Raw genomic sequence first — 18,763 nt, forward strand, 5'->3', positions numbered from 1 at the left:
ATAAAAATAGACATGTCAACCAATGGAACAGAATAGAGAGCCCAGAAATGAACCCACACATGTGTGGTCAATTGGTTTTCAACAAAGGTGCCAAGAATATGCAATGAAAAAAGGATAGTCTCTTCAACAAATGATGTTGGGAAAGCTGGATATCCACATACAGAAGAATGAAATTTAAACCTTCTCTCCCACCATGTACAAAAATCAACTTAAAATGGATCAAAGACCTAAATGTAATTCTTCCAAAATACAAAAAAAACAATACTTCCAAACTCTTTTAACAGGGTCAGCATTACCCTGATACTAAAGCCAGACAAAGACATTCCAAGAAAAGAAAACTACGATAACCCTGATGATCAGAAAATGTAAATCTCTTGGGAAAAAAAAACACACACACACATAAGGGGAAAAACTACATGGCCTGGTCTGGGCAATGGTTTCTTGGATTTGACCACAAAAGCACAGGAAACAAAGGCAAAAAGAGACAAGTGGGGTTATATCAAGCTAAAAAGCTTTTGCACAGCAATGAAAGCAATTAACAGTGCAAAGAGTCAACCTACAGATTGGGAGAAAGTAATTCTAACCCATATATCTAGTAAGGGTTTTGACTATATATATATATATATATATATATATATATATATAGAGAGAGAGAGAGAGAGAGAGAGAGAGAGAGCAAGAAAACAAATAATCCAAATAAATAATGGGCAAAAAGCCAAGCATGGTGGCACATATCTATAATCCTAGCTACTCCAGAGGCTGATGCAGGAGGATTGCTTGAGCACAGGAGTATGAGACCAGCTCAAGACCACTTTGGGTAATATAACACGACCCTGTCTCAAAAAAAAAAAAAAAAGTGGGCAAGAAAAGTGAATACACATTTCTCAAAAGAACACATACAAATGGCCAACAGATATATGAAAAAATGCTCAACATCGCTACACATTAGGGAAGCGCAAATTAAAACCACAGTGAGGGCAGGTGTGGTGGCTTACGCCTGTAATCCCAAACTTTGGGAGGCCAAGGCAAGCAAATCACTTGAGCTTAGGAGTTTGAGACCAGCCTGGCCAACATGGCAAAACCCTGTCTCTACTAAAAATACAAAAATTAGCTGGGCATGGTGGCAGGCGCCTGTGATCCCAGCTACTCAGGAAGCTGAGGCACGATAATCACTTGAACCCTGGAGGCAGAGGCTGAAGTGAGCCGAGATCGCACCACTGCACTCCAGAACAAGACTGTCTCAAACAAACAAACAAACAAAAAACCCACAATGAGATATCACCTCATACCTGTCAGAATGATTATGGGGAGCGAAAGATAACAAGAGTTGGCAAGGATGTGAAAAAAGGGAACCCTTGTACACTGTCAATGAGAATGTAAATTAGTACAAACGTTATGGAAAACTGTATAGAAGTTCCTCAACAAACTAAAAATAAAATTACTATATGATGCAGCTTTTGGGTATTTACCCCAAATATTTGAAGTCAGTTTGTCAAAGAGACGTCTACACTTCTGGGTTCACTGCAACACTATTCACAATAGCCAAGTTACAGAATCCACCTAAGTGTCCCTCAACAAATAAATGGATTAAAAAAGGTAGCATTATATACACAATGGAATACTATTCAGCCTTTAAAAGAATGGAAAAACTGTTATTTGTGACAACATGGATGAACCAGGAAGACATTATGCTAAGTGAAATAAGTCCAGCACGGAGAGTCAAATACCACATGTTTTAAATCGTACCTGGAATCTAAAACAACTGAACTCATACAAGCACAGAGTAGAATGGTGGTTACAGAGACAGAGCTGTGGAGAGAATGTAGAGATGATGATTAAAAAGTACAAACTTGGATAAGGAACAAGATGGTTCAAGACACAGCTGGGAAGCACCTCTCTCACCAAGAGAAACCAAATATCAAGTAAACCATCACACTTCAAACAGATCTTTTGAGAGAAAACACTGAAAGTCAACAGAGAGGCAACACAGACACTGACTTGGAAGAGGCACAGGAAACTAGGAACTCCACATGGAGTCACCAAGCACCAGGACCAGCTCTCAGCCTTCAACAGATCCTAAGGAAGGGGTAAATGAAGGAATTATGAGTCAACACACTCCCACCACGGACCTCTGGGATCCTAGCTACAAGAGATTCTACAAACCCCACAGACATTTAAATTGGCAGGGTAAAATGCCAGGAGAGTAGACAGAGGCAGACCTCAAGCCTGCGCAGAGCCCAGAAGGTTCTGCATGCAAGGCAGCTGCAGTAAAACACGACCCTGATGACTGCCGGGCCAAGAGAGAGGACAGAGCAGAGATGGCTTTCCTGCAGTACTGGAGTGCATCTGATCTGCATGCCCCTCTGTCTGCCAACACCTCCCAAGGCTCCTGCCTGGATTCTCCTACAAGAGCAAGCACACAGCACAGCCTCCACTGCCCTGCCTGAGTGCTTTGCCGGTGGCTTGGGTGCACTTCAGCCCCGCTAGGACAGCTAGTGTTCAACTACGAGGGGCCAGAGTACAAAGCTGCAGGCCCAGTCCCAATCCTGCATCGTTTGAGCACACAGGTCAGAAGTTTCAAGAATGGCAAGTTGGATAAAAAAACAAGACCCAATCATTTGCTATCTTTTTTTTTATTATTATACTTTAAGTTTTAGGGTACATGTGCACAACATGCAGGTTTGTTACATATGTATACTGTGGCACATATACACCACGGAATACTATGCAGCCATAAAAAATGATGAGTTCATGTCCTTTGTAGGGACATGGATGAAGCTGGAAACCATCATCTGCTATCTTTAAGAGATGCATCTCACATGTAATGACACCTACAGGCTCAAAGTAAAGTGATGGAGAAAGATCTATCATAAAAACAGAAAATTTTTAAAAAGCAGGGGGTCACTATTCTTATATCAGATAAAACAGACTTTAAACCAACAACAGTCAAAAAGGACAAAGGACATTACATAACAATAAAGGATTCAATTCAACAAGAAGACTTAATTATCCTAAATATATAGACACCCAACATTAGAGAACGCTGATTCATAAAACAAGTACTTCTAGACCTATGAATAGCCTCAGTCACACAATAATAAGGGGAACTTCAAGAACCCACTGACAGTGTTAGACAGATCATCAAGGCAGAACACTTATGAGGAAATTCTGCACTTAAATTCAACACTTAACAATTGGACCTAATAGATTTCTACAAAATATGTCACTCAGCAACCACTGAACATACATTCTTCTCATCTGCATGCAGAACATACTCTAAGATTGACCACATGCTCGGGCATAAAGCACATCTCGATGAATTCAAACAAACTGAAATCATACCAAGCATACACTCAGACCACAGTGCAATAAAAATAGAAATGAATACCAAAGAAGAACCCTTAAAGCCACACAATTACCTGGAAATTAAGCACAACTTGTTACTGAGTGATTTCGGGTAAACAATAAAATTAAGGCAGAAATAAAAAATACTTTGAAATTGATTAAGAGACACGACATGCCAAAATCTCTGGGATGGGCCGTGCAGTGGCTCACGCCTGTAATCCCAGCACTTTGGGAGGCCGAGGTGGGTGGATCACTTGAGGTCAGGAGTTCAAGACCAGCCTGACCAACATGAAGAAACTCTGTCTCTACCAAAAATGCAAAATTAGCCAGGCGTGGTGGCACATGCCTGTAATTCCAGCCACTCGAGAAGCTGAGGCAGGAGAATCACTTGAACCCAGGAGGCAGAGGTTGTGGTGAGCCGAGATTGCGCCATCGCACTCCAGCATGGGCAACAAGAGCAAAACTCCGTCTCAAAAAAAAAAAAAAAAAAAATATATATATATATATATATATATATATATCTGGGATGCAGCAAAAGCAGTGTTAACAGGAAAGTTTATAGCATGAAATGCCTGTATCAAGAAGTTAGAAAGATCTAAAATTAACAGTGTAACATCACAACTAGAGGAATTAGAAAAACAAAAACAAACTAACCTCAAAGCTAACAAAAGAAAAAAAAATGACTAAAACCGTAGCAGAACTGAATAAAATTGAGATATAAAACTGTATACAAAAGATCAACGAAACCAAAATTTGGTTTTATTTGAAAGAATAAACGAGATTCACAGACTGGTAGCTAAATTAACAAAGAAAAAAGAGAAAGAAGATCAACAACGACAACAAAGCCCTGGACCTAGAATTTACATCCAAATTCTACCAGGCATGCAAAGAACAGCTGGTACCAATCCTACTGAAAATATTCCAAAATATCAAGGAGGAGAGACTCCTCCGTAATTCATTCTATGATGCATCATCCTGATGGTGGCATCATCCTGATACCTAAATGTGGCAGAAACAACAAAAAACAAAACTTCCGACCAATATCACTGATGAACATCGATGCAAAAATCCTCAACAAAATACTAGCAAACTGAATCCAGCAGCACATTAAAAAGTTAATTCACCACGATCAAGTAGGCTTTATTCCTGGGATACAAGGTTGGTTCAATATATTCAAATCAATGAATGTGACTGACCACATAAACAGAATTAAAAACAAAAACCACATGATCATCTCTAATAGTCACAGAAAATGCATTCAATAAAATCCAACACCCATTCATGATAAAAACCCCCAATACACTAGGCATTAAAGGAACATATCTCAAAATAATAAAAGCCATCTATGACAAACCCACAGCCAACATCATAATGAACAGGCCAAAACTAGGAGCATTTCCCTTGAGAACTGGAACAAACGAGGATGCCCACACTCACCACTTCTATTCAACATAGTACTGTGGTGTAGTTTGAATGTCCCTGCCCAAATCTCATGTTGACTTGTAATCTCCAGTGTTGGAGATAGGGCCTGCTGGAAGATGTTTGGATCATGGGGGCATATCTCTCATGAATGGCTTAGCCCATCCCCTTGGTGATGAGTGAATGAGTTCTCATGAGATCTGGTTTTGTTGAAGTGGGTGGCACCTTCCCTCCTGCCCTCGCTCTCTTTCTTCTGCTTTTGCCAGGTGAAATGTCTGCTCCCGCTTCACCTTCTGCCATGAGAAAAAGCTTTCTGAGGCCTTACCAGAAGCAGATGACAGCACTATGTTTCCTGTACAGCCTACAGAACCATGAACCAATTAAACCTTTTTTCTTATAAATTAAAACAGTCTCAAGCATTTATAGCAAACAAGAATGGCCTAATACGTACTATATATCCTAGCCAGACCGATCAGGCAAGAGAAAGAAATTAAAAGCATCCAAATAGGAAAAGACGTCAAACTATCTCCCTTTGCTGACATTACGATTCTATAACTAGAAAGCACTAAAGACTCCAAAAAGAAAAAAAAAAAAAAAAAACGCTCTTAGAACTAATAAATGACTTCAGTAAAATTTCAGGATACAAAATAAATGTAGAGGGAGACAGAGCAAGATGGCCAAATGGAAGTCTCCACTGATCATTCTCCCTGCAGGAGCACCAAACTTGACAACTATCTACACAAAAAAAGCAATTTTGTAGGAACCAAAAATCAGGTGAGTGGTCACAGTGCCTGGTCTTAACTTCATATAACTGAAAGAGGCACTGAAGAGGGTAGAAAAGACAGTCTTGAATTGCCCACACCACCCCTTCCCCATTCACAGCCACAAAATGGGAAGAATCTGTGCGTTTGGGGGATAGAGAGTGCAATGATTGTGAGACTCTGCATTGCAACTCAGTGCTGCCCTTTCACAGCAGAAAACACTAGGCACAAATCAGTTGATGTCAATGGAGAGCACATTTAAACCAGCCCTAGTCAGAGGGCAATCATCCATTCCAGTAATTGGAACTTGAGTTGTAGCAAGCCTCATTGCTGTGGGCTAAAGTGCATTGGGGTCCTAAATAAACCTGAAAGGCAGTCTAGGCCACAAGGCAAGTCCTTGTGGGTATGGAGTCAGTAAACTTAGGGGGCATGTGAGACACCAGCCTGGGTGGCCAAGGGAGTGCCTACCCTGCCCCTCCCCCAAGCCCAGGCAGCACAGCTTGCAGCTCCAAGAGACTCCCTTCCTTCTGCTGGAGGAGAGGAAAGGGAAGAGTAAACAGGGCTTGGTCTTGCAATTTGGATAACAGCTCTGCCATGGTAGGACAGGACACCAAGAAGAGTCAGGAGACACCCATTCCAGGCCCTAGCTACTGGATGACATTTCTAGACACACCCAGGGCCAGAAGGGAATCTGCTGCCTTGAAAGGAAAGACCAGGTCCTGAAAGGATTCATCACCCACTGGCTAGAAAGCCAACAGATTTTGAACAATCAGCAGTCATAGCCAAGTAGTGCATACCATTGGTGGGCCTTGGGTGAGAATCTGAGATATGCTGGCTTCAGGTGTGAGCCAACACATTCTCAGCTATGGTGGCTATGGGGAGAGTCTCCTTCTGCTTGACAAAAGAAAAGGGAAGATAAAAGGGGACTTTATCTTGCAGCTTAGGTACCAGGTCAGCCACAGTAGGGTAGAGCACCAAGCAGTCTCTTGGGTCCCCAATTCCAGACCTTGACTCTTGGATGGCATTTCTGGACCTACTCTGGGCCAGAGAGAAGTGCACTGCCTTGCAAGATGAGTCCCAGACCCGGCACCATTCGCCACAAGCTGACTGAAGAGCCCTTGGGCCTTCAGTGAACATCAGTGGAGCCTGGCAGTACTCCCCACGGGCCTGTGACAGTGGTGGCCATAGGAAGATACTCCTCTGCTTGTGGAAAGAGGAGGGAAGAGTAGAAAAAAACTTTTTCTTGTGGCTTGGGTGCCAGCTCAGCCACAGTAAAAAGGAGCACCAGGTAGCTCCCTAAGGATTCTGACTCCAGGCCCTTGTTCCTGGCCAGCATCTCCGCACCCACCAGGAGCCAGGGGGAACTTGCTGCCCTGAATTGAAGGACACAAGCCTGGCAAGCTTCATCACCTCACCTGCTATTGTAGAGCCCTCGTTCATTAAGCAAACATAGGTAGTAGCCAGGTAGCAGATTACAGCAGGCCTTGGGTGAGACCCAGTGCTACTCTGACTTCAGGTCAGACACAGCACAGTCCCAGGGGTAGTGGCCACAGGGGTGCTTGTATCACTCCTCCCTTAGCCCCAGACAGTTCAATACAGAAAGACAGACTCCATTTGTTAGAGAGAAAGCAAGGGAAGAGAACAGAGTCTCTGCTTGGTAATCCAGAGAATTTTTCTGGACCCCATCCAACACCACCAAGGTGAGACCTCTAAAAGTCTGCAAGAGTCACAGTGTTACTGGGCTTGGGGTGCCTCCTAAGGCAGATACGGCTGCTGTGACCAAAAACATAGCACACAACATGCAAATCCCTTCAAATATTAGAAAGCCTTCCCAAAAATGATGGGTACAAATAAGCCCAGACTGCAAAGACTGCAGTAAATACCTAACTCTTCACTGCCCAGACACCAACAAACATCCACAAGCCTCAAGACCATCCAGGAAAACATGCCCTTACCAAATGAACTAAATAAGGCACCAGGGACCAATCCCAGAGTGACAGAGATATGTGACCTTTCAGGCAGAGAATTCAAATTAGCCGTTTTGAGGAAACTCAAAAAAATTCAGGATAACACAGAGAAGGAATTCAGAATCCTATCAGATATATCTAACAAAGTGATTGAAATAACTACAAAGAATCAAGCAGAAATTATGGAATAGAAAAATGCAACTGATATACTGATATCAGAGTATCTTAATAGCGCAACTGAACAAGTAGATGAAATAAGTAGTGACCTTGAAGACAGGCTATTGAAAATACAAGTCAGGGGAGACAAAAGAAAAAAGAATGAAGTACTCCTACAAGATCTAGAATATAGCCTCATAAAGGGCAAATATAAGAATCACTGACCTTAAAGAGGAGGTAGAGAAATAGTGGTAGATATTTTATTCAAAGGGATAATAACAGAGAACTTCCCAAACCTAGAGAGATATCAATATTCAAGTAACAGATATAGAACACCAGGCAGATTTAAGCCAAAGAAGACTACCTCATGGCATCAGTCTTGGAAAATAATTTATGACTAAGTCCTCACCAAAAGCAATTGCAACAAAACCAAAACTTGACAAGTGGGAGCTAATTAAACAAAGAACTGCTGCACAGCAAAAGAAACTATCAACAGAATAAACAGACAACCTACAGAATGGGAGTAAATACTTGCAAGCTATGCATCCAACAAAGGTCTAATATCCAGAATCTTTAAGGAATTTAAATAACTCAACAAGCAAAATATAACCCCATTAAAAAGTGGGGGTTAAAAAGACATGAACAGACAATTCTCAAAAGAAGATATACAAGTGGTCAACAAACATATGAAAAAATGCTCAGCATCACTAATCATCAGAGAAATGCAAATCAAAACCACAATGAGATACCATCTCACACCAGTCGAAGTGGCTTTTATTAAAAAGTCAAAGAATAACAGGTGTTGGCTGGGCTGCGGAGAAAAGGGAATTCTTTTACACTGTTCGTGGGGATGTAAATTAGTTCAGCCACTGTGGAAAGCAGTTTGGAGATTTCTCAAAGAACTTAAAACAGAACTACTATTTGATCCCACAATTTCATTACTTGGGATACAGCCAAAAGAAAACAAATTGTTGTACCAAAAAGACAAGACACATGCACCTGTATGTTCATTGCAGCACTATTCACAATAGTAAAGACATGGAACCAACCTTGGTGCCCATCAATGGCAGAATACATAAAGAAAATGTGGTACATATACACCATGAAATACTATGAAGCCATTAAAAAAGAATGAAATCATGTCCTATGCAGCAACATGGATGCAGCTGGAGGCCTTAAGTTAACAAACACAGAAACATAAAATAATGATAAGGCGATTGAATCAGTAATCAAAAATCTCACAACCAAGGAAAACACAGGGCCAAATGGCTTCACTGGTGAATTCTACCAAATATTTAAGAAAAACTTAATGCCAATCCTTCTCAAACTCTTCCCTAAAAATGAAGAGGAAAGAACCTATCCACACTCATTCTATGAAGCCAGTATTACCCTGATATCAAAGCCAGACAAGGACACGACAAAAAAACTATCCCTGATGAACACAGATGAAAAAATCCTTAACAAAATACTAGCAAACCAAATACACCACGATCAACTAGGATTTATTCCTGAGATACGAGGGTGGGGGTGGTTCAGCATATAAAAATCAATACATGTGATACACCATTTGAACAGAATAAAGGATAAAAATCATATGGTCATCTTGATAGATGCAGAAAAAATTTTTTTTACAAAATTCATCCTTTCAAGGTAAAAATTTCAACAAATTAGGAATAGAAGGAATGTACCTCAACATAATAAAAATCATGCAACAAGTCCACAGCTAACATCATAGTAGATGGTAAAAAGGTTAAAACATTTCCTCTAACATAGGAAAAAAGCAAAGCAAAGATGCCCACTCTCACCACTTCTATTCAACATTGTACTAGAAGTCTTAGCCAGAGCAATTAGGCAAGATGGGCGGGGGGTGGGGGGCAGGGAAAGGCATTCAAATTTGAAAGGAAGAAGTAAAATTGTTTGCAGATGACATAATCTTATATTAGAAAACCTTAAAATGCTACCAAAAAACTGTCAGAACTAATAAATTCAATAAAGTTTCAAATCACAAAATCAACATAAAAATCTGTAGTTTTTATATGCAAACAATGAACTATACCCAAAAATTAAGAAAACAATCCCATTTATAATAGTGTCAAAAAATAAATAAAATACTTATGAGTAAATTTAACCAAGGAGGTGAAAGACTCGTACACTGAAAACTATAAAACACTGAAGAAAGAAATTGAAGAAAACACAAATAAAGGGACAGATATCCTGTGAACATTTGTTGTGGTGAAGGACACTGGTGAAGCCTTTTAGGCGTTTTCCTGCTAAAATTTTGGCTTTCTGAAAACACTCTCATAATAAGCAGACATTATCATTCTTTGGCCCTCCAGAAAAATCACCAAGCAAAATGCCTTGAGCATCCCAAAAAACTGTTGCTATGATCTTTACTCTTGACAGAGCTGCTTTTGCTTTGACTAGACCACTTCCACTTCTTGGTAGCCATTGCTTTTATTGTAATTTCTCTTTGGGATCATACTGGTAAAGCCATGTGCATCTCTTGTTACAATTCTTTGAAGAAATGCTTCAGGATTTTGATCCCACTTGTTCAAAATTTCCAATGAAAGCTCTGCTCTTATCTGCCGCTGATCTGGGCACAATGGTTTTGGCACCCATTGAGTTTGCTCCATTTCAATTTTTTCAGTCAGATTTGTATAAGCAGAACAAATTGAGATGTCTATGGTGTTGGCTATTATTTGTACTATTAATCATCACTCCTCTTCAATTAGGGCACAAACGATTAATTTTTCCCTCACAAATTGTTGTGTACAGCCTGCTGCTGCAGGTTTCATCTTCAACATCATTTCGTCTCTTCTTTTTTTTTTTAACAACATAATGAGTTTATATTTAATATAATACTTCTCACCATGGGGATGTTACTCAATTAATTAATATAAAGTTTTTTAACATTAAACATCTTCTCCATTTCAATGTAAATATAACATGCTTTTTTAAAGCAAACCAAGTACCACATGTTCTCACTTGTAAGTGGGAGCTAAATGATGCAAACTCATGAACACAAAGAAGAGAACAATAGATACTTGAGGTCTACTTGAGGGTGGAGGGTGGGAGGAGGGAGAGGAGTAAAAAATATAACTATTGGGTACTGGGCTTAATACCTGGGTGATGAAATAATCTGTACAACAAACTCCCATGACATGAGTTTACCTATGTAACAAACCTTCGCATGTACCCGAAACCTAAAATAAAAGTTTAAAACGAAAAATATAAAAATAAAGGATTTTTTTACATTAACTCTTTTCTCCACTTCAATGTTGGATACACTGAATGCATTTTTCTAAACGTTTTTTCTCCAGAGATAAAAGCATCTATGTTTAGCTATTTGATATCTAAATACAATATTAACTTGGGCAATAACAAAAGTCTAATGAAAATATGGAGAAAAGACTCCTCAATGATTCAGGAGGCAGTGATTATAACTGAACAGTGGTGATTTCTTAGGATTCTGGGCAAGAACTTCCTTCTTCCTATTTCATGTCCTTTTTTTTTTTTTTTTTTTTTGAGACAGGATCTTACTCTGTCACCAAGGCTGTACTGCAGTGGTGTGATGATGACTCACTGCAGCCTCGACCTCCTGGGTTCAAGTGATCCTCCCACCTCAGCCTTTCAAGTAGCTGGGACTACAGGTGCATGCCACCATGCCCAGCTTAGATAATTAGAAAACTATGAAATATTACTTATGTAAATGTCAGCCATCTTACTTCTTGAACCCCCTTTCTAAGCAGCAAATACAAATTATAGGCTTCATTTTTCAGTGCATTATTTATTGTAAAGAAAACATTTTTTCTTATACGTAGCAATTTGCTCTCATTTTATGGAAAACAACTAAGAATGTGGAACTCCCCTATTTACTGTTTCTTGGAAATTTTCAAACACCAAAGCTCAAGTTTAGCCTCACTAGTCCAAAGGTTTTTCAGGGCAAAGTTTGATTTGGGATGCCCTTCAAAGTCATATCTGTCCATTTCTCTTTTGTGCACATACCCCCAAGCAAGCACAAATGCCTGGAATGCTGAGAACCACACCCAACAAGACAGCAATTGCATCTCTGGCTTCTACTGCTTCAACAACAGGCAGCAACAAAAGCAGTAAAATGAGGACTAAGAGCCATTGTGTTGAAACAGAAGTCATGATGGTGGAATGTTGATGGCTGAATCTTGATGGCTGAAGTTTCCAAAGAAATAGTATATATATAATTCTATCTGACTGGAAATGTTCCCTTCCTGGAGCTCTGGATGCTGAGGCTAAGGGGTTCCACATGACACTGCCTTCCAGGAAGCAGCCATTACAGGAATCTCATTTCTTCTTAAAAGGAGTTATCCATTTGAAAATTTCTGATTTCTTTGGGGCATTGTCTCCATGAATGCTCTCTTTTCTTTCTTTCCTTTCTTTTCTTTCTTTTCTTTCTCTTTCTTTCTTTCTTTCTTTCTTTCTTTCTTTCTTTCTTTCTTTCTTTCTTTCTTTCTTCTCTCTCTCTTTCTTAAAAGGAGATCTAGTGTACAGCTTGGTAACTATAGTTCATAATACTGCATTGTACACTTGAAATTTGCTGAGAGTAGATATTAAATATTCTCACCACACACACAAAAAAAAGGCAACTCAGACAACTGGACCTCAGAGTAATCTAACAGTTGCTAAGGGAAGTTGTACTCTAGAGAAGTATTCCAGCTCATAAAGGAAAAGTAAAATGACACAATTAGAATACTATTATTTTACAAACACTGATGAAATAAAGAATCCAGGCAATGATCACTGATGGCTGCTAATATCGCAAAAAGAAGCAAAACAACTAACATACAAGACCCCTGATGGACATACACCACACCACCTGTGAAATACTTCTGCCAAAAAATCTGGTAAGAGCCTTTAGAATCTTCATTACTAATTTGTAGGAAATACAGAGAACACAGAAAAAATAAACATGTTAAGGAACAGGGGCACAAACAGCAAAATTCAAAATGCAGGAAGCTACCCGACTTCTTTAACAAATATATTGCAAGGAAAAAAAGGAAGAAACCTAGGATTAAAGTAGACATAAGGGACACCTTAATCAATCACAGTACATAGGCCTTGACAAATCAATTGTATAAGATTTTATGACACAATCAGTGAAATTTGAACAATGTGTGTTTGATGATTACTAATAAAATTCTGTTATAATGACATGTAAGGAAAAAAACGGTAACTATGTGAGGTGATGGATATGATAATTAACTTGATCGTAGTAATCATTTCACAGTGTATATATATATATCAAAACATCACATTGTACACTATTAAATACATACAATTTTAATTTGTCAATTATACCTCAATGAAGCTTGAGGGGAAAAGTAGTAGGAGGTCTTCTTACAGCAAAAGGAAAACAGTGAACTTCTCAAGTGTTTATCAGCCACAGAGATGTCTGATATTGCTGTAGGGCAGCAGTGCCAAGGAATACAGTTAAATGACTTAGAAATAAAACTACTAGAGATAAATGAAAAATCACCCAGAATTAAGAATATGACTAAGGTTTGGAAAGTAGAGCATTTTTCTCCCACGGAAAAAAATCTGCGAAGTCTTTCTGGTTAATAAATGTAACCCTAAAGCCTTTTGAGTTGAACTTATTTGTATTAATATGCAATTCTTCTTTGTAGAATACTAATTTGTTACAATGAAATTTCTGTATACCTTTTCTGAAAAGCCAAGTTCAGCATGATATATGTCCTAATCATTAGATACGACTTTAAGAGCTAAACACAATTTAAATTCCACCAGAACAATGGAGGCCACTAACAAGTTGTCTAGATTGTGAGGGAAATTTCTGTATCAACAGTCTCTTCTCATCTACTTAGACCTGCCTTCTGCCAGGAGCAGACATAGGAGCTCAATACTGCAAGACTTACAAAAGAGGAGGAGAAGGAGGAAAAAATGGTATATTATTAAACAAACAAACAAAAAAACTCTTAAACATATTATTTCCAAACCTTGCATTTGGAATTCAAAAATCTAAAATTTCGTATTTTATAAAGGTCTAAGAGAATTTGTCATTTAATACATTGAGGCAAATACGTTGACAATCCACAGTAAAGTGAGCTGAAGGAATTTTAATTTCATTCATAATTACAGCAGCTTTCTCTTAACCTGTGGTATCTCTAAGGGAACATGATCAAAAGAGTGTGGCAGAAAGCAAGGAGAACAGCAGCTATTTATGAACTTTTCTTAGCAAAAGAAAAGGCAGGAGGGTGATAAAAACTCAGAAAGGTCCTGCACTGAGATGTTAACAAAAATCAAGGGAAATAAACGAGCTTTTTAAACAATACCCACTACCACTCTTTACGTTTAGTATTGTTCTAGGCTTCAATTTCAACAAAATTTGAATATACTACAGCATTTTTATATATTATCATTTGTGAAAAATGAGGTTTTTACTTTTAGACTGAATGGGTACTTTCAAATTATATATAACCTCTAGTCTAAGATATTCACTGTTCTCAAAAGAGTTAAGCCTGTAGAATGTGTGTACTCATTTTCCATGACCTCCTTCTGGTATAAAATTTACAGCAAACGGTGCTTAATTAGCAGCTATTCATCTCTGCTTGCATCACCAACTGCTGCCAACAGTTTTTTTTAACACGTGGATATAAAGCATGAAGAAATTATTCCAAGGGGTCAGGCACAGTGGCTCACACCTGTATTCCAGCAGTTTGGGAAGCTGACGTGGGAGGATAACTTTAGGCCAGAGTTTGAGACCACCGTGGTTTATATAGCGAGGCCCTGCCTCTACCAAAAAAAATGTTTTTTTTTAATTGTTCCAAAGATTGAAAGATGTAGATGTTTGTTTTTATGACATTTTATTTGGAACTTAGTAAGTAATTCATGCTTGATCTGACTGTGATAAATTTTAGAATAAACTAGTGGAATGGCCACAAGAGAGTCCATCTCTAATAAATAGCAAACATCACGTAGAGATAGCAGCAGCAGTTTCCGTTTGTTAAGCAGTTTCTATTTTCCAGGCATGTTACTGAATACTCTATAATACATGCATTATCACATGTAAACCCCACAACAATTCTAAATAAAGTATCACAATATTTAACAATTTAACAGTAATGTCTTAGATGACAACAAATTCTGACAGTCAGTCTACTACTAGAAAAACTATTCACTGTGCTACAATTCCTACAGTTAATAATATTGATAATTATTTTTGCCTCTTTTTAAACATTAAAATATGATAATTCCTTTTAAAACATTTGTGAATATTTCACCAGGTTATTTTTATATTCCCAAAAGATGTGGAAGAAAAAATGAAGCAGAAAGATTAAAATCATATGTAATTACTAGGGCTAAAATTAAAGTTTTTCTTCTTTTCTTCAATATTATTCTAGTGATGTGAACACAAAAGACTCATAATATACTGGTGCTATATAAATTTGTTATTTATTTAGATTTTTATGAAAAATCATTGTGGGTCAGATTATATTCCTACAAATATAGCCATTAAGATATTCTAGCTTATAATATGGATGTCTCATCACCATATTTTCTTTCCATGAGATTCTTTAGAAAATGATAACAGACAAGAAGTGGAAAACCAATGGCATATGTGCAAATAACCTACAAGTCATGCCATGTCAGGCCTCAGCCTACTGTTATGACCAGTTCCTGGAGAACATTTATTTTTATGACTCCTAATTCACCCTCATTCTTGGCATAAACTCCAAGCTCACCTCCACTCTTAAGCTTCCAGAAGCCATCCATGGCACCAGCATTCCTTTTTTTTTTGGACCTCCCTATTCCTGCCTTCTTGGCATACTGGTCTTTTGATACATTGATGCCATAAACTTTGTGAGTGTTCTACTCCCAAATACTGTCAAATACTGGAATAGAACTCCAGCCTGTTCTATTAGGAATAGTTCTTTATATAGAGTTTGATCAATCTTTGGGCTCTAAAAAGTCTCTTATATAAGTTATTTGCATCAACATTTTGCTAGTGATAGATATGCCTGTGAGTATTATAATCTCAGTGCCCAGATTTGTATTTATTTTGTTAAATGACAAACATCATATTCACAAAAGTTAGACTACAGTTAAATAATCATAGGAGTATCCCCAAATAACTAGAACTAATCCTGCACTCAGAAAGGGTAAATATTTAGTGAATTGATTTGATATATTTTACTCCATGATCCATTTTTTTTTTTTGAGATGGAGTCTCTCTGTCGCTCAGGCTGGAGTGCAGTGGTGCGATCTCGGCTCACTGCAACCTGCGTCTCCTGGGTTCAAGCGATTCTCCTGCCTCAGCCTCCTGAGTAGCTGGGATTACAGGCCTGTGCCACCACACCCGCCTAATTTTTGTATTTTTGGTAGAGATGGGGTTTCGCCATGTTGGCCAGGCTGGTCTTGAACTCCTGACCTCAGGTGATCTGCCCACCTCGGCCTCCCAAAGTGCTGGGATTACAGGCGTAAGCCACCAAGCCCAGCCTACTCCATAATCTCCTGATATTCAAAGCACTGCACCTTATGTGACATCTCCACAAAAATACATTTTTCACATATATTCATTTAACTAACAATTATTGAGTATGTACTGTGTGTCAGAATCTGTGCTGGGCCTAGGTTTTCAGTGAAAGACAGGGCTCTTGCACATTTCATATATTTTTGTATAATTTTCTTGATATTTCCAGATAAAGCACAACACTCCAAATCTTAGTATAGTACTCAGCATACAATGTTAAATATATACTTACTTGACTGATATTAAAATGCCAAAATTCATCTAAGACTAATAATTTTAGCCAATACTACTCCCAATCACACCTCCACCTTATCCTCTGGTGTTGCCAGACAACAATAAGTAACAAAGCAACAACAACAAAATTTTCTATACTTTTGATAGAGATATAAAGGAGGAATGGAGAGAGAGGAGTAAGCTCTTATATTAAGAAGAGAACACAGGTCAGGCGTGGTGGCTCACGCCTGTAATCCCAGCACGTTGAGAGACCGAGGCAGGTGGATTGCCTGAGCTCAGGAGTTTGAGAACAGCCTGGGCAACATGGAGAAACCCCTTCTCTACCAAAGATACAAAAAGTTAGCCAGGCATGCTGGCACACGCCTGTGGTCCCAGCTACTTGGAAGGCTGAGGTCAGAGGATTGCTTGAACCCAGAAGGCAGAGGTTGCAGTGAGCAGAGATCATGCCATTGCACTCCAGCCTAGGTGACAGAGAGAGACCCGAAAAAAAAAGAAGAAAAAAAGAAAGAAAGGAAGGAAGGAAGGAAGAACACATTTTTCTATGAACTGACAATGTGTAAGAATAATAAACAATACATGTTAAAAGAGTAAATAAATATAGCACGTTGGCTTCTGAAGTCAGAGAAGGTTTAAACTGCCAAAGTACTCTACAGTAAATATTAACTGACATCTGTGATAATATTCCTGAATTTACATTCAGTTTTTTGTTTATGTTACCTAAGCCAGAAAGAACTTTCTTCATATTTATTATTCTTCTGGGTTCCCACTCCAAAGTTGTAACAGAGATGATGAAGACTTGAAGTCTGCAATATAAAAAAAAATGCATTAGATTCATGATTTCCTTAAATCCCAACACACTTTGGGAGGCCGAGGTGGCAGTGAGCCATGACGGTGCCACTGCACTCCAGCCTAGGAGACAGAGCAAAACTCCGTCTCAAAAAACAAACAAAAACATACTTCATGTGTCCTATACATCAAAATAAGCTTCCTTATCAAAACTTCTCAATTTGTATAAAGAAGAACTGCAAAACATTCAGGTTGGAGAATTAGTTATGTATGTAAAAGTATTACAATAAATTACTAATAGAAGTTAAAAGATGCTTTGTAACAGGAAACGAGAAACCCAATCATTGCCCAGCCAAAGGGCAGGCTAAAACCCTGCTTTTGGTTGCCAGATCCAGTTAAAGGCACTAGAGCAGGGAGTATATTCAAAGACAAAAAATCACTATTGACGAGGAGTGAGGTTGGGAAATGAATGATTTTTCTTTTCAAAATTGAAACAATTTTAAAAATTCTGAAGTTCTAAAATGTGTCCAAAGCACTATCTAGTCAAAAGACTTATTTAGAAATAGTTTCATGGACACTCTTTAGCAACAACAATCATTTTCTTTACATAAATTAGCATTGAGATGAAAGTAGGAACAAGTATATGAATGTGGCCTTAGGAATCAGCATCTCAGTCCCTGCATTAATGCCATGTTTTACATAATTTTCATCTCTCAAAATACTGGGAAATGGCATAGGAGAAATTTTGATGCTAATAATTTATCCAAATATCCCTTCAGCATTTATAGAAACCACCTATCTAAAGAATTTGATTATACCCATATAAAAAGTCCTTTATAAGTTTTACCCGACTAAGACTACAGAAGCAGATCCTCAACTAAGAATCCAAGATCTGATGCAAGTTATTCATAAGTAATGTGTAAATACCTATCTTGCTTCAAAAAAGTTTCCCTTTGAATTACAGTACATTCAGATAGCAGAAGTTCAATATGCATGTCTGAGCACATCAGACCTACTATATATTTGAATCTAAAATAAAGAATAGGCTAGGCACGGTGGCTCACACCTGTAATCCGAGTGATTTGAGAGACCAAGACAGGTGGATCACTTGAGGCCAGGAGTTCAAGATCAGCCTGGCCAACATGGCGAAACCCCGTCTCTACTAAAAATACAAAAATTAGCCAGGCGTGGTGGCAGGCGCCTGTAATCCGGGCTACTCAGGAGGCTGAGGCAGGAGAATCTCTTGAACCCAGGAGGCGGAGGTTGCAGTAAGCCGAGATCGTGCCACTGCACTGCAGCCTGGATGACAGAGTGAGACTCTGTCTCAAAAAAAAAAGAATGAATGAATAAGACCAAGTATTTGATAGCACCACAGAGTGACTATGGTCAACAGTAATTTAATTATAAATTTTAAGCTGGGCACAGTGGCTCAAGCCTGAAATCCCAGCACTTTGGGAAGCCAAGGTGGGTGGATCACTTGAGGTCAGGAGTTTGAGACCAGCCTGGCCAACATGGTGAAATTCTGTCTCTACTAAATATAGAAAAATTAGTTGGGCATGGTGGCGGGCACCTGT

General features: G+C 38.7%; 2 protein-coding genes across 6 annotated transcripts in view; both read right to left on the reverse strand.

Annotated features, from left to right (window-relative positions):
• TEX11 (testis expressed 11) overlaps positions 1 to 18,763 on the reverse strand; it is a 385,652-nt gene that overhangs the window by 260,003 nt on the left and 106,886 nt on the right. For all 5 annotated transcript variants that reach the window (XM_054470766.1, XM_054470768.2, XM_054470767.2 and 2 more), the window contains one exon: positions 17,121 to 17,206. In XM_054470766.1, coding sequence (XP_054326741.1) covers positions 17,121 to 17,206 — 86 coding nt within the window. The remainder of the gene's footprint in view (positions 1 to 17,120; positions 17,207 to 18,763) is intronic.
• Positions 11,621 to 11,800, reverse strand: LOC129023886 (small integral membrane protein 30-like). The gene has a single exon (XM_054470771.1). The coding sequence runs from the start codon at positions 11,798 to 11,800 to the stop codon at positions 11,621 to 11,623; it is 180 nt and encodes a 59-aa protein (XP_054326746.1).

The sequence above is a fragment of the Pongo pygmaeus genome, chromosome X, assembly GCF_028885625.2.
Source record: "Pongo pygmaeus isolate AG05252 chromosome X, NHGRI_mPonPyg2-v2.0_pri, whole genome shotgun sequence".
NCBI lineage: Eukaryota > Metazoa > Chordata > Mammalia > Primates > Hominidae > Pongo > Pongo pygmaeus.